Source organism: Lagenorhynchus albirostris, chromosome 4 (assembly GCF_949774975.1).
Source record: "Lagenorhynchus albirostris chromosome 4, mLagAlb1.1, whole genome shotgun sequence".
In the NCBI taxonomy this organism is placed as follows: domain Eukaryota; kingdom Metazoa; phylum Chordata; class Mammalia; order Artiodactyla; family Delphinidae; genus Lagenorhynchus; species Lagenorhynchus albirostris.
In genome coordinates, this window is record NC_083098.1 from 13,472,640 (window position 1) to 13,486,236 (window position 13,597).

The 13,597-nt window shown below is 37.1% G+C and overlaps 2 protein-coding genes across 3 annotated transcripts in view; one reads left to right on the top strand and one right to left on the bottom strand.

The window, feature by feature from the left end:
• The window catches only part of SMARCAD1 (SWI/SNF-related, matrix-associated actin-dependent regulator of chromatin, subfamily a, containing DEAD/H box 1), a 69,710-nt gene extending 64,803 nt beyond the window's left edge, over nucleotides 1-4,907 (top strand). For both annotated transcript variants that reach the window (XM_060147104.1, XM_060147105.1), the window contains 3 exons: nucleotides 648-830; nucleotides 1,949-2,058; nucleotides 3,561-4,907. In XM_060147104.1, the coding sequence (XP_060003087.1) occupies nucleotides 648-830; nucleotides 1,949-2,058; nucleotides 3,561-3,622 (355 nt within the window). In that variant the 3' untranslated portion in view covers nucleotides 3,623-4,907. The remainder of the gene's footprint in view (nucleotides 1-647; nucleotides 831-1,948; nucleotides 2,059-3,560) is intronic.
• Nucleotides 4,908-9,485: 4,578 nt separating this feature from the next.
• Nucleotides 9,486-13,597, bottom strand: part of HPGDS (hematopoietic prostaglandin D synthase) — a 28,481-nt gene continuing 24,369 nt past the window's right edge. The window contains exon 5 of the mRNA XM_060147106.1: nucleotides 9,486-9,650. Within this exon, the coding sequence (XP_060003089.1) occupies nucleotides 9,486-9,650 (165 nt within the window). The remainder of the gene's footprint in view (nucleotides 9,651-13,597) is intronic.

Consider the following 13,597-nt stretch of genomic DNA (forward strand, 5'->3'; position numbering starts at 1 on the left):
AGTCTAAAACACTTTATCTTTAAACCAAGGTTATCTTAAAATCTTGGGCTTTTCATATTTTAAGGGTAATTGAGTAAGTTTGAGTTTGTTTTTTTGTTTGTTTTCTTTTTTAATTCCCAGAGTTTAAAAAGATTGTCTTAGTTGAAATGCTTTTTCTAGTGTGTTTAAACTGCATCGTATCTTTGGTTTATTTTTTTTTATCAGCCAGAGTAAATTTTTTTTTTCCTGCATTAGAGTAAGAAAAGAAGTCTTGCTAAAAGAGAATACATCATTATAGTTTGATTTTGAGATTCTTAGTTCATCGGGTATATTGTCTATGAGTCACAGCTGGCAGACTCTGAGAAGGTTAAAGATTGAAAAGCTGTGTGCAGAATTTAGAAAAGCCAGAAGTCATTAAACAAAGGACAAAACAGTCCTTTAGCAATTAATCAAATCTGAATAGTTAGAGTTAGTAGGGAGATAAATGGTATAGAAAAGAAGTTGGTGAATTGGATAGGTCTTTTCAATAAAATAGCTACAGGAAAAATAACTAGAATGCCAAGAGCATGTATTTACATCTTCAAGTTTATTTTCCATGTGAAGTGATTGTTTTCAGTTTTAATTATATACCCTTTTTTGAGATTTAACCTAATACATTTGTCTTATAGGATTCATCTAATTGACGAGTTTAATACCGATATGGATATCTTTGTGTTTCTGCTGTCAACAAAAGCTGGTGGCCTAGGAATAAACCTGACTTCAGCAAATGTTGTTATACTTCACGATATTGACTGTAATCCTTACAATGACAAACAAGCAGAAGATAGATGCCATAGAGTAGGCCAGACTAAGTAAGTGTTTGCAGTTGAAATTTATTTGTAATCAAATGCCAGTCTAATTTGTATAGAACATTAGAATATGATCTGTCAGATGTCCTGCCTTAGTTTTTATATTTTCAGCAAAGCATGGCTTCCGCTGTATTTTATACCAACCAGTGTTGAATATGAACTCCACCATGTAATCTGTTCATATTCTAGTCATTAAAACAGGGACTTCCCTGGCAGTCCAGTGGTTAGGACTAGGTGCTTTCACTGCCAAGGGTTCAGGTTCAGCCCTGGTCAGGCAACTAGGATCCCACAAGCCATGTGGCGTGGCCAAAACAGTAAAAAATAAATAAAACCACCTCCCACCCCCAGTCCAAGTAGTTATGCAGCAAATGAAAACTAAGTATTACCAGTGGTCCAGCCCCTTTGAAAAAGATTAGTAATTACTAATTAGTAACTTGCTTGTTACACCATGTAAGAGCCAGATAGACTGGGTAATGTGCGTACGATTGCTACCTTGTTACCTCATAGGAAATAGATTATGTGAGCTGTAGATATTTTAGGTGAAGGTTAAATTAGACATTGGTCACAGGACATAAAGAGGTGAAAATACCTATAATTCAGCTCTGTTCTCACATGTAAACAGCAGACAATCAGTGTTTTCTTTGTGGAGTATTTTAGTGTATTTCCAAAAGACATTGGTAAGTTCATTTATGAACCAAATATTTATCAGTACTTAAAGGTGGAACTAAAACCTCCCATGTAATCTTTATACTTTACTACACTTCCTTACTTTTTGTACTAAATTATTTCTTGGAACCTGATAAGCAAAGCATGTTCTTTTTAAAAATAGAATACCCTACCTCAACCCAGAGCTGTTTCTTGTAATACAGTTCTACCAGTAATTTTAAAGTACCGATATCTTTTTCTCATCTCTTGAATCAATAGGAAAGGATGTTTAAAAGTGACGTGCTCAGAAAATGTCAATCTCAAGTAGTTTGAATAAAAGAATTTAAATTTATGGATGTATTTGTTAAACAATTTTCAAATTATTCTTATTGCATTCTAAGGTGAGTTATATCGTTTATATATATTAAGTAATTATATATTATGTAACCAATGGACATATCTTGTATTTTCCTTAGAGAAGTACTAGTTATAAAATTAATAGGCCAAGGGACAATCGAAGAATCCATGCTAAAAATTAATCAACAGAAATTGAAACTAGAACAAGATATGACCACAGTAGATGAAGGTAAGTTATTTGTCAGCATAAACTTTATTTATATGAAAAGGCATCAACTTAGCAGTAGCAAGGGGATAATAAAGATGGTTTGAGTCCTTAACTTGGCGTGCAGTTTAGGGATAGCGTGGGAGAATACAAGCATACTTACTTCAAAAGTACTACAATAACTAAGATCATTTTGCCAGAACTGATACAAACACTTTGATTTTGAAAAATTCTGTCTCTGACATCAAAATATCCCAGAAATAAATTAAAATTGGGTCTATAGTTTTAGCTACAATTTTATGATTTACTTACTAAGTAATATTTATGAATCCAAAGATTTAAAGTACATGGCATAATATTGTTATTAACTCTCACATTTATATTAATTTCATTTTGACGAGCCAAATACTCATTTCACTAGAGTGCAATAAAATGCATTTATTCAAAAATTGAATAATTTCAAATTAAAGAGCAGTTGGGTACTAGAAACATTTGTCAAATAAGAGAATCCTCTCCATTTCCTCCATCTTTTTGAGGAGAATAATTTTTAAGGTTTTAAAAGTTTAAATTATATATGTGTATATATATATATATATATATATATATATATAATACATTCACATAGTTCAAAATTCCTAAGATATTAAAGGGCAAACAAAAGCCTCCTTATCACCCAGCTTCCCCAGAAAGATGACACATTAGGGTTTGCTTTTTTTTAATTGTATGACTAGTTGTTTCTGCATCTTGCTTTTTTTATTTGCTGTTAAGTTTGGATTTCATGGGCTATTTTCAAATCTGTGGACGAGCTTGGAGGCAAGCATGTCAGTGAATTCCCTGAGAGTTTATGCAGTAGTTTTTGTTCCTAATCATGTTTTTTACTGAAAGGAGAAGAGTAGATAAAAGTAGTCTCAAGTTTAGACTGTAACTGGGGTCTCTGTGGTGACACAGAGAGAGAGAGAGAGAGAGAGAGAGACCTGGATAAGTGTCTAGATACTGGGGTCTTGTTCAATTGAAAAAACAATTTTTTTAAGACAATGATTGTATCTTTGGACTGAAAATAAGTGTAGATGAAATGATTTCTGTTTGGTTGGATTTGGGAGTTTTGTCTTTATTTTCACTATTCAGATTGTTACATTAAAAAAAATTTTTTTTTGTATATTTTCTTTTATTCTCTTTTACACCTTGCATTGAATTTTTTGGTAAATGTTTTTATTTAGTGAACCTGAGGAGTAAGTACTATGTGCTGTATGAATAGGATATGATCCAAACTATATCTGCATATCTCTGTCAAATCAAAAACAGAAGCTGTAGACTGCTGTGCTGGCAATGTGACCACAAGCACAGAGGAAGTTCCCCTAACATATGTAGGAATACGGGAATATTTTTAACAGGGAGTGACACTGAATCAAACTGGGCCTTGAAAGATTATTAAGAATTTCACCAAAAGTAGAGAAAATTGGAGAGAAGAAATATACGTTTCATAAAATATTTTTATCAGAATTTTAACACCAGTTTCTGACCTGCAGGTGACGAAGGGAGTATGCCAGCAGATATAGCCACATTACTAAAAACATCAATGGGCCTGTGAAATAAGAATTGTTAATTCCTAACTGATGATGAAATATCAACTTGGTGCACTCAAGGACATTTACATTATGATGACCATGGGGTTTATGAACATTTATAACTTTTTATAATTTCCATATTACATTTCTCATAGTATGGACAACTTTTTTGCCACTAACTGAATTCTCCAGATGCTCACATGTGAAATTTCAAAAAAAAGCCACAGATACGTAGTCTTGAAGATGTTAAATAATCATTTTACAAAACAGTTTTCTGAATGGGGATTAGTTGGTGATTGTTTGTAACAAATACGCTAATGCTTTAGAAATGTCAGTATTTTTGTAATTATTTCTACCTCCAAATATATATATATATTGTCTTTCACTGGATAATATGTGTAGATTTTTACATGTGCCTTATTTGACAATGCTTATGTCTTGTTTTTGCTCGTCTCATTTGAAGTTCTTTTTTATTATGTTAAAGAATGCAGCTGTATAGATTATATAGCTTTCATTTTATTGCTATTTGAGACAGATGTTCACCACTGTCAACAAGAACTCAACATGAATTTAAAGGTGGCATTCCATATACTAACACCCCCAGGTCCTCCCAAGTACTTCTGTTAAAACAGATTTGTTTGGCTAGGCACTAAGTTGTTTTCCAGTGAATAGTAACTAAAGAAGCCCTTATCTTGCTCCATGGATTAATTCCTTCTGTTCATTTCCCAACTGCACTAATTGTGCTATTACTCTGCCTATTCTTGTGCATGTTTTCATTGATTTCCCTCTCCTGGCTTTTGCTTCTCTTGAAACTGTTGCCCAGTCATTTCTGCTCCAGTTCTCTTTACTCTCTAAATAGTAGTTTATTCCTGCCACATCTCCGCACATCAGCAAAATATTGGTGACATTTTTCTAGCCTGGCAGAACAGATTAACAGGCTATTTCACTTCAAAGCAGACTGAATGTGACTTCATTTCAAGGCAGCATTAGGTACTGCATGGAAATAGGTCATTAACTTTAAATTCTTATCAAAATATAACTTAGCAGTTTGCAGAATTTCCAGTATGGGACCTCCTAAAGAGAGCCATTGTTCAATTCCAAATCAGTGTGGGTGACAAAGTGAAATTTAGAAGAGGTAAAGTTGTCTACTTGATATTTAACTCTTTATTAAGTCTTTCTTTAAATTTTTGCCTGTCAGTCTATATTGCTGTTTTATTATACATCAGTTTCTTTGTATAACTTGTGAGTTTCATGTGTTTTGTTTTATTATGTAAATATTATTATAAATAAACTTATTTATAAATCAAAGATTTGTTAATTTTTGGAGATTATACTTTCAAGACCTCCTGACTTCCTAAGTTTTTAAGGTGATATAATCCTCGACTTAGAAGGCTAATGAAGCTCTTACATTGATTCTTCAGATACTGTAGACTCTGAAAGCTGATGAGTCAGTAGACTCAGCCCATCTTGCAAGTGTATTGAATATACTCAACACATTTTATTGTAATGGGCTGAAGGGACCTGCAAATAGTATTAATACCTCCTTCTGCATCACAGTACCGAAATCGCTTAGTGAAATGTTGAGAATATTCTAAAAATCGCATAATGGATTTCTCATAACTTTCCTGTACTAATGTATCTTCAATGATAGGCTGTTTCTTTTGTTGTTGTTGTTAAATCCATATTTTTATTTTAATGAATGTAGTTGGGTTCTCCCTGTAATGCCATATTATGTTTTTGGCATAATAAAAATATTTGTGATCATAAGTTGTATTTTCGCACCCTTAGTAGTTTCTAAACTTTCATCCCTTTACCCTTAAAAATGCATAATATGGAAGGACTTCCCCGGTGGTGCAGTGGTTAAGAATCCACCTGCCAATGCAGGGGACACGGGTTCGAGCCCTGGTCCAGGAAGATCATACATACCGCAGAGCAACTAAGCCCGTGCACCACAACTACTGAGCCTGCGTGCCACAACTACTGAAGCCCATGTACTCTAGGGCCCACGTGCTACAACTACTGAAGCCCAGGTGCCTAGAGCCCGTGCTCCACAACAGGAGAAGCCATGGCAATGAGAAGCCCACACACCACAATGAAGAGTAGCCCCAGCTCAGCACAACTAGAGAAAGCCCACGCACAGCAACAAAGACCCAAAAAGAAAAAACCATAATATTGAGCACAAAAGAGATGCTATTGTGTGCTTAATATCGTCTCTTTCTCAGTAAACTGGTACTTATTACTTTGGGTGTATTCTCATTAGTCCCTTTATTGGACTGATGTCAGTAAATATCATAATCCATTGTCAGTAAAGAGCCTATGAAGCCACAGTTGTTGGAGTAGTATCTTGGCCGACTGAAGCAACTTATGTTTTTGTTGATACAGGTCACACACAGATAGAAGACGTATGTGTTTTCATAACTGTATTTCTCACCCCATAGACTTGTAACTTTATACCAATAGATAATCTATGTTGAAACATTAATATTGCTCCTAGTTATTGGTGTTATTGTATAGTGATTAGATAGGAGCATCAGGAGACTTGGTTTCCATTTGTGTGACCTTAAGCAAGACACTTAAATGGTCCATAAAATTAAGGAATTGATTGTTTTAACTTCCCAAAAGGTATGGTTATTTTTCTGATTATAATATGCAGTTCCATTTCTACTCCGATTAATTCATGTTCTCTCACACTTGCTTACTTGCTCAGTGAGGAGATGTTTAATTTAGATATAGGATGGGGTAATGGAATGTGTTGTCCTTTCAGTGAACAAAAGATGACCTAAAGGTTATGATGATGCTATGATTGAAATATTTCCTTATAAAACATGCTGTGGTTGCATTTTCTGTTGGAATTATGATAATTATATGTAAACAAGTGGGGCTGATTATCTTAGAGTTTTCATAATTTAGATAAACATTGTATCTATCAGTTTTACTAAATTCTGTTTTCAGTAAAGTTTGTCAGAATGTAATTATGTGGAGGAAAATGAACGTGCATAAGAGGGAAGAAAAGTTTCTACCTTCATTAGAGTATTATTTGAATTTCTTCTGTGAAAGGTAAGTTTTTTCTTTAGACTGCCTTGATGACATGATTCAGCGCTTTGCAAATGAGAGTCGTTTATAACCTATTGTCATTTCTTAACAGCCACTGACAACGGTAAGAAGATGTAATCCAAAGAAGCAAGGTACTTGGGAAATACACTTTGTTTTTCTGTGTAATCCTTAATAATGTGTACAGTATTTAACTTCCTTTTCCTGAATTTCATAGAGCATTGTTGGGAGGAAAGAAGCACCTTCAACAAGGTCACACTTAGATGGACTTGACTTTTCTTTCTTCCTCCCCACAACCTCTCCCCCCTTTTTGCTTCTCAACTACATTCTCCTTCCTCTGCCCTGCAGTTCACGGATAAGGCCATCTATTTTGTTTATATGTTTCCTGATACAACATGACATACTAAGATTCGACTATTCAATATTAATATTAACAGGTAAATTGAACTAAAATATGATGTTCCAATATAGTTATGGTTTAAAATAGGTTGGGATAATCTAAATAATATAGTTATTTGGAAGATTTCTATATAAATGGCTTGTTTATATGGGCAGTTCTTGCACAGTAGTGTGGGACTGTAGAAATTATTCAAGTTGAAAGTGTGTAATCACTGGGGAAAATGATTCTTCCATGACCTTTAAGAATTTTGTCAGCACATTATAAATGTATAAGTGAACAAAATAGTAAAACTAATATTCAGTACACTGTAAAATATTAGAAACACTAAGGAAGTTTTATTTTTGTAAAAAAATTTATCAGAGTAGTTTGAACAGTACCTTCCTATAAAACTTGCAAGCACACTTTTTTTTTTTTTTTTTTTTTTGTCTCTTGGTAAATAGTCATAATCCTAAATTTGGATCAGCTTCCAACATTTTATTGCTCTTTCAATGTCATGAAATATCCCTATTCTTTTTTCTTTCTAAATAGACTTTATTTTTTCGAGGGGTTTTAGGTTCATAGCAAATTCAGCAGGAAGTACAAAGAGGTCCCATGTACCCCTGCTCCCACACAGACACACCTTCCCCACTATCAGCATCCTGCACCAGAATGGGACTTCGTTACAATCAGTGAAAATGCATTGACACGTCATAATCACCCAAAGTCCATAGATTACAGTAGGCTCCACTCTCGGTGGTGTACATTCTATGGGTTTGACAAATGAATCCATTATAGTATCATACAGAATAGTTTTACTGCCCTAAAAATCCATTTACGTTTCCTCCACATCTTTCATGGCTTGATAGATCATTTCTTTTGAGCACTGAATAATGGTCTCTTGTTTGCATGTACCCCAACTTACGTACCCACTAACCTACTAAAGGATATTTTGGTTGCTTCTAGTTGTTGATACAGCTGCCACAAACATTCATGTGCTGGTTTTCATGTGGACCTGTTTTCAACTCCTTTGGGCAGATACCAAAGAGTGTGACTACTGGATCATATGGTAAGAGCATTTTAGTTTTGTAAGAAACTGCCAAACTCTCTTCCAAGGTGTATGTGCTGTTTTGCATGCCTATCAGCAATGAAGAAAAGTTCCTGGGGCCCCACCAGAATGGGACATTTGGGTGGTGTCAGTATTTTGAATTTTTGCCATTCTCATAGGTAATGGTATCTCCTTGTTCCTATTTGCAATTCCATAGTGACATATGATGTTGAACATCTTTTCATATGCTTATTTGCCATCTGTATATCTTTGATGAGGTGTCTGTCCAGGTATTTTATCCATTTTGTAATCAGGTTTATTTTATTGTTGACTTTTAAGAGTTCTTTGTGTATTTTGGATAAAGTCCTTTTGCAAATGTTTTCTTCCTGTCTGTGGCTTGTCTTCTCTTTTTTTTTTTTTTTGTATTGAAGTATAGTTGATGTACAATATCATATATGTTACAGGTGTACAGTATAGTGATTCACAATTTTTAGTTTTTTTATTCATTTTTACTGGGCTATAGTTGCTTTACATTGTCTTCTCATTCTTTTGATCTCAATTCTTATAACGTGAGGGGTTTTTTGCTAGTCTCACCTCCTCTGGGTTATCTTCATCTCCTTTGTCACAACCAGTTTCCTCATTTATGTCAATAAGTTTGCCTTCACCAAGTTCTTCTGGCTGCATATCTAGAGCCTCTTGAACTGCAACAGCATCAACATTCTCGCAGCCAGCTCTTTCCATTTATGTTCAATTTGAATTTCCACCATTTTCACTTTTCATTTCTTTATTGCACTTTAATCTTTGTTGGTGAGTTCCCTTTTTCAATTATCCATTTTTGTAAAATGTCAAGTGGATTTATCACTAAGAAACAACACTTTGCTTTCTGTGCACGCATGACAGATGCGCAGTGATCAGTCACTAACAGATTTTGAAAGAAGTGGCATGATTGCTCATATATCTATCTGTTATTTACACAGTGATTTGTGGACTGAAGAGCTAGCAGTAAAGTTTATACTTTATGCAGTTACTCAGTTAATATAGCATGGAAACTGAAGTCCAAAGCTTTTCAGGGTTTTTTTTGGAAAATGTGTTACGTAACTAAACCATTGTGACTGAAATTCATGCATGTCAGAACTAGTGCAAAGCAAAGCCTGCCTGTATTTGAAACTATTTTTCTTCAGTTATAAATAAGGTGAAGCTACTCTGAATAAAAAGGATACTGGAAACAAAACCCTTTTCTCCCCCAGCCCCTTTTTTCCTTTTTTTTTGATAAGCAGAATATGGCAGAAGTGAAAGTCTTGATGGAGCTGGGGAGGGGAGTGTGCAGGTTATGCAGCACGCTGATGGAGCTTCGTATCTGATGAGAGTGATGCTGTGAAGAATAACGAAGTTTGGAGGCAGCAGGCATCACCTAGAGTTTGGTTTGGGGCCTTCTCATTATCCAGTTGGCTATGGCAGGAATGCTTTGGACTTTCTTACGTAATGTCACCAGCCTGGGATGGTTGTCCAACAAATCAGGTTTAAAGACCAAAAGTGTGGTACTGCAAATTTCCCAGTAGAAATCTGCCCAAGTTACCTAGTTTAAAGGAAACAAATTTTCATTAGAACATAAAAGGCCTAACTTCTTAATCTAAAAATAGTTTCTTTTTAATTCAAAATAATGTTATTACAAGAGCAGAATGCGTGTATTATAGAAAATTATAGATAATACCATACTCCCAACACACAGAGGTTACTCACATTAACACCTCTGTATATGGTATTTTTTTATGCATGTGTGTGTATTTTTACTAAAATGAGATCTTACAGTACATGCTCTTTTGTAACTTGATTCAATCTCCATCTCCCTGTGACAATACATTTTCATCTCATTTAACACACCATCATTACTTTTCCATCTGTTCCAAAAATGTCCTTTATAGGATAAAGCAGGATCCATTCCAGGACCATGCATTTCATCTGGTTATGTCCTTTAACTCTCAATTCAGAACAGTACCCTTTTTTTCCCCCATGTCACTGAATTATTGAAGAATCCACACTAGTCCTGCAGAATGTCCTGTCTTCAGGATTTTTATGATTATTTCATCAGTTCCTTTATATTGCAGAGTAAAAAGGAAGAGAGTGCAAGTTATCTTTAGAGAGTTCATAGTTTCAAGTTACATATTTTTGGCTAGCATACATTATATTGAATCACATCAGAAGACATATGTCTGACCATTAGTGTAACCCTAAGATTGGCCACTGGACAGTATTAGGATGATGGCAGCATAGGCCTACTCTTGTATACCTGTTTTCTTTTAATTTGTACACGTTTTGTGCTTTTATGACTAGATACTAATCTGGATGACATTACTTTTGTCTCCATATAAATCAGTCAAAGAATGAAGTTTAAATATGGATTATTCTTAGTTTTCCTTTTATTTGGAATTTAATAATGCTGATTTCTAGTGTTTTATGAACTTGCTTACTAAACACCTGTCAACTAGGAGAGTCTACTGGTTAGAGGATTCAGAGTTCAGGCAACAAATATTTATGGAGTACCTACTACGTGCCCTGTATAGGTCTGACTCCTGGGATTGACTAGAGAGCAAGATGTGATGCAAACCCCTTCTCTGGTGCAGCTTTTACTTCAGAAGCAGGAAGACAAACGTCAAGTGTGGTACGGGGGATCGGCCAAGATGGCAGAGTAGAAAGGCCCTGAGCTCACCTCCTCTTACAGGCACACCAAAGTCACAAGTGTCTGCAGAACAACCGTCGATGAAGTAGACCAGAATCTACCAGAAAAGATCTTCTACAGCTAAAGACATAAAGAAGGAACCACACGAGATGGGTAGGTGGAGCTGACTCACAATATAATCCAGTCCCTTACCCCCAGGTGGGCAATCCACAAACAAGAATACTTATACTGCAGAGGTTCTCCTATAGGAGTGAGAGTTCTAAGCCCCATGTCAGGCCCCCCAGCCCAGGGGTCCTGCACCAGGAAGACAAACCCCCAGAGCATTTGGCTTTGAAGACCAGAAGGACTTAATTTTGGGAGTTCCAAAGAACTAGGGGAAATAGAAACTTCACACTGAAAGGGTGCCCATAAAATCTCACACCAGGACCCAGGGCAAAAGCAGCAATTTAATAGGGGCCTGACCTACTTGCTGGTCTTGGAGAGTCAAGGAGGCAGCTGCAGCTCAAACTAGAGACAGAGAAACTGGCAGCAGCCATATTTGGCAGCTTTCTACCATATAGGCACCATTGTAGGATCCTCCCTCCAGCTCATGAGTGCCAAGGCCTGGCCCCATCCAACAGCCTGTAGGCAACAGTGCTGGGGAGCCTCAGACCAAAGAACTAACTGGGGGGGTGGGGGAGGACACAGCCCCACCCATCAACAGACAGGCTACCTAAAGACTTTCTGAGCCCAGAGCCACTCGAGACATGCCTCTAGACCTGGCCCTTCCCACTAGAGGGCCAAGACCCAGCTCCAGCCACCAATAGGCAGGTGCTGGCCTTGCGCTCAGGAAGCCTGCATTAGCCTCTAGACCAGACTCATCCAACCAGTGGGCAGACACCAGATGCAAGAAAACCACAATTCCACAGCTTCTGGACCCAGCCTGCCCACAGCAGGCCAAACCCTGCCCTGGGACCAGCTGGGCCCTGGCTCTGCCCACTAGCAGGCCAACACAAGCTGTGGGACACCCCAGACCCAACTGTATCAAGAACTGCCTCCCCCACCTCCACAGCAATCTGACACCAGCTCTAGGATCCCTGGGCCCTGCAGCAAGATTCCCACATTCCAGGACCAGTTGTGACTGCCAATTGTCCAGCACTAACCCCTGGACCTAGCTTCACCCACCAGTGGACAGGAACAGCCACGGAGTCTTCTGGATCCCGGCTCCATCCACCAGTGAGCCAGCACTAGCCCCAGGACCTCCTGGGGTTCTGAAATCAGCCTTCTTGTGACCAGGCCCCACTAACCAGCAGCCTCCATACAAGGCAAGGCCTGGCAACCAATAAGACTAGGGACAAACCAAGCCTACCAGACCACCCACATAGCCTGCTGGCCACAACAGAAAGCCCCTCACAGCCCTCCTGGGGAAACCCTAGAGCATATAGCTTGGGTGACAAAAGTGGAGTGCCCTGCTGGAATGCATAGGACGTCTCCTACAGAAGGCCACTTCTCCAAGTTTGGGAAATGTAACCTACCAGATACATAAAAATACAAATAGCAACCTAGACAAAATAAGGCAGCAGAGGAACATGCTCCAGACAAAGGAACAAGATAAAACCCTAGAAGAACTAAATGAATGGAGATAAGCAATCTACCCAAGAAAGAGTTCAGAGTAATGATCATAAAGAATATCAATGAACTCAGGAGAATTGATGCACAGAGAAGTTAGAAGTTTTTAACAAAGAGTTTGAATATAAAGAACAACCAAACAGAGATGAAGAATACAGTAACTAAAATGAACACACTGGAAGGAATAAACAGTAGACTAAATGATACAGAGGAATGGATCAATGAGGTGGAAGACTGAGTAGTGGAAATCACTGATGCTGAACAGAAAAAAGAATGAAGAAAAATGAGGACAGTTTAAGAGACCTCTGGGAAAACATCAAGTACACTAATATTCGCATTATAGGGGTCCCAGAAGGAAAAGGTAGAGAAAAGGGGGCTGAGAACATATTTGAAAACATAGTAGCTGAAAAATTCCCTAATCTGGGAAAGGAAACAGTTACCAAGTCCAGAAGGCACAGAGAGTACCATACAGGATGTGTGTTCTCAAAGAGGAACACACGAAGAGACGTTGTATTTAAAATTACAAAAAGTAAGGATAAAGAAAATATTAAAAGCAGCAAAGAGAAAGTGAAGAGTAACATACGAGGAAACACCCATAAGGCTGTCAGATGATTTTTCAGCAGAAACTCTGCAGGCCAGCAAGCTCTCATTCCGATTTGATGGAGAGATCAAAAGCTTTACAGACAAGCAAAAGCTAAAAGAGTTTAGCCCCTCAAACGAGCTTTACAACAAATGTTAGTAAATTCTCTAGGCAAAAAAGATAAGGACACAACTAGAAACAGGAAAATTACAAAATGAAAAAGCTCACTGGTTTCAAACATACAATAAATGTAGGAAATCATCCACACACAAAGCTAGTAGGAATGTTAAAAGACAAAAGTAATGGGGACTTCCCTGGGATTCCAGTGGTTAAGACTCTGCCTTCCAATGCAGGAGGTGCGGGTTTGATCCCTGGTAGGGGAACTAAGATCCCACATGCTGTGGGGTGTGGCCAAAAAAAAAACTTAAAAAAAAAAAAGACTAAAGTAGTAAAATCATCAATATCCACAAAAAGCAGTTGAGGGATACACAAAACACCTAGATGCAAAATATGATATCAAAAACAGTAATCATGAGGGAAGGAGAGTACAATTGCAGTGTTGTTAAAATGCATTTGAAATTAAGAGATCACAGCTTAAAACAATCATAAATATATACAGAGAGAGAGACTGCTATATAAAAACCTCATGGTAATCACA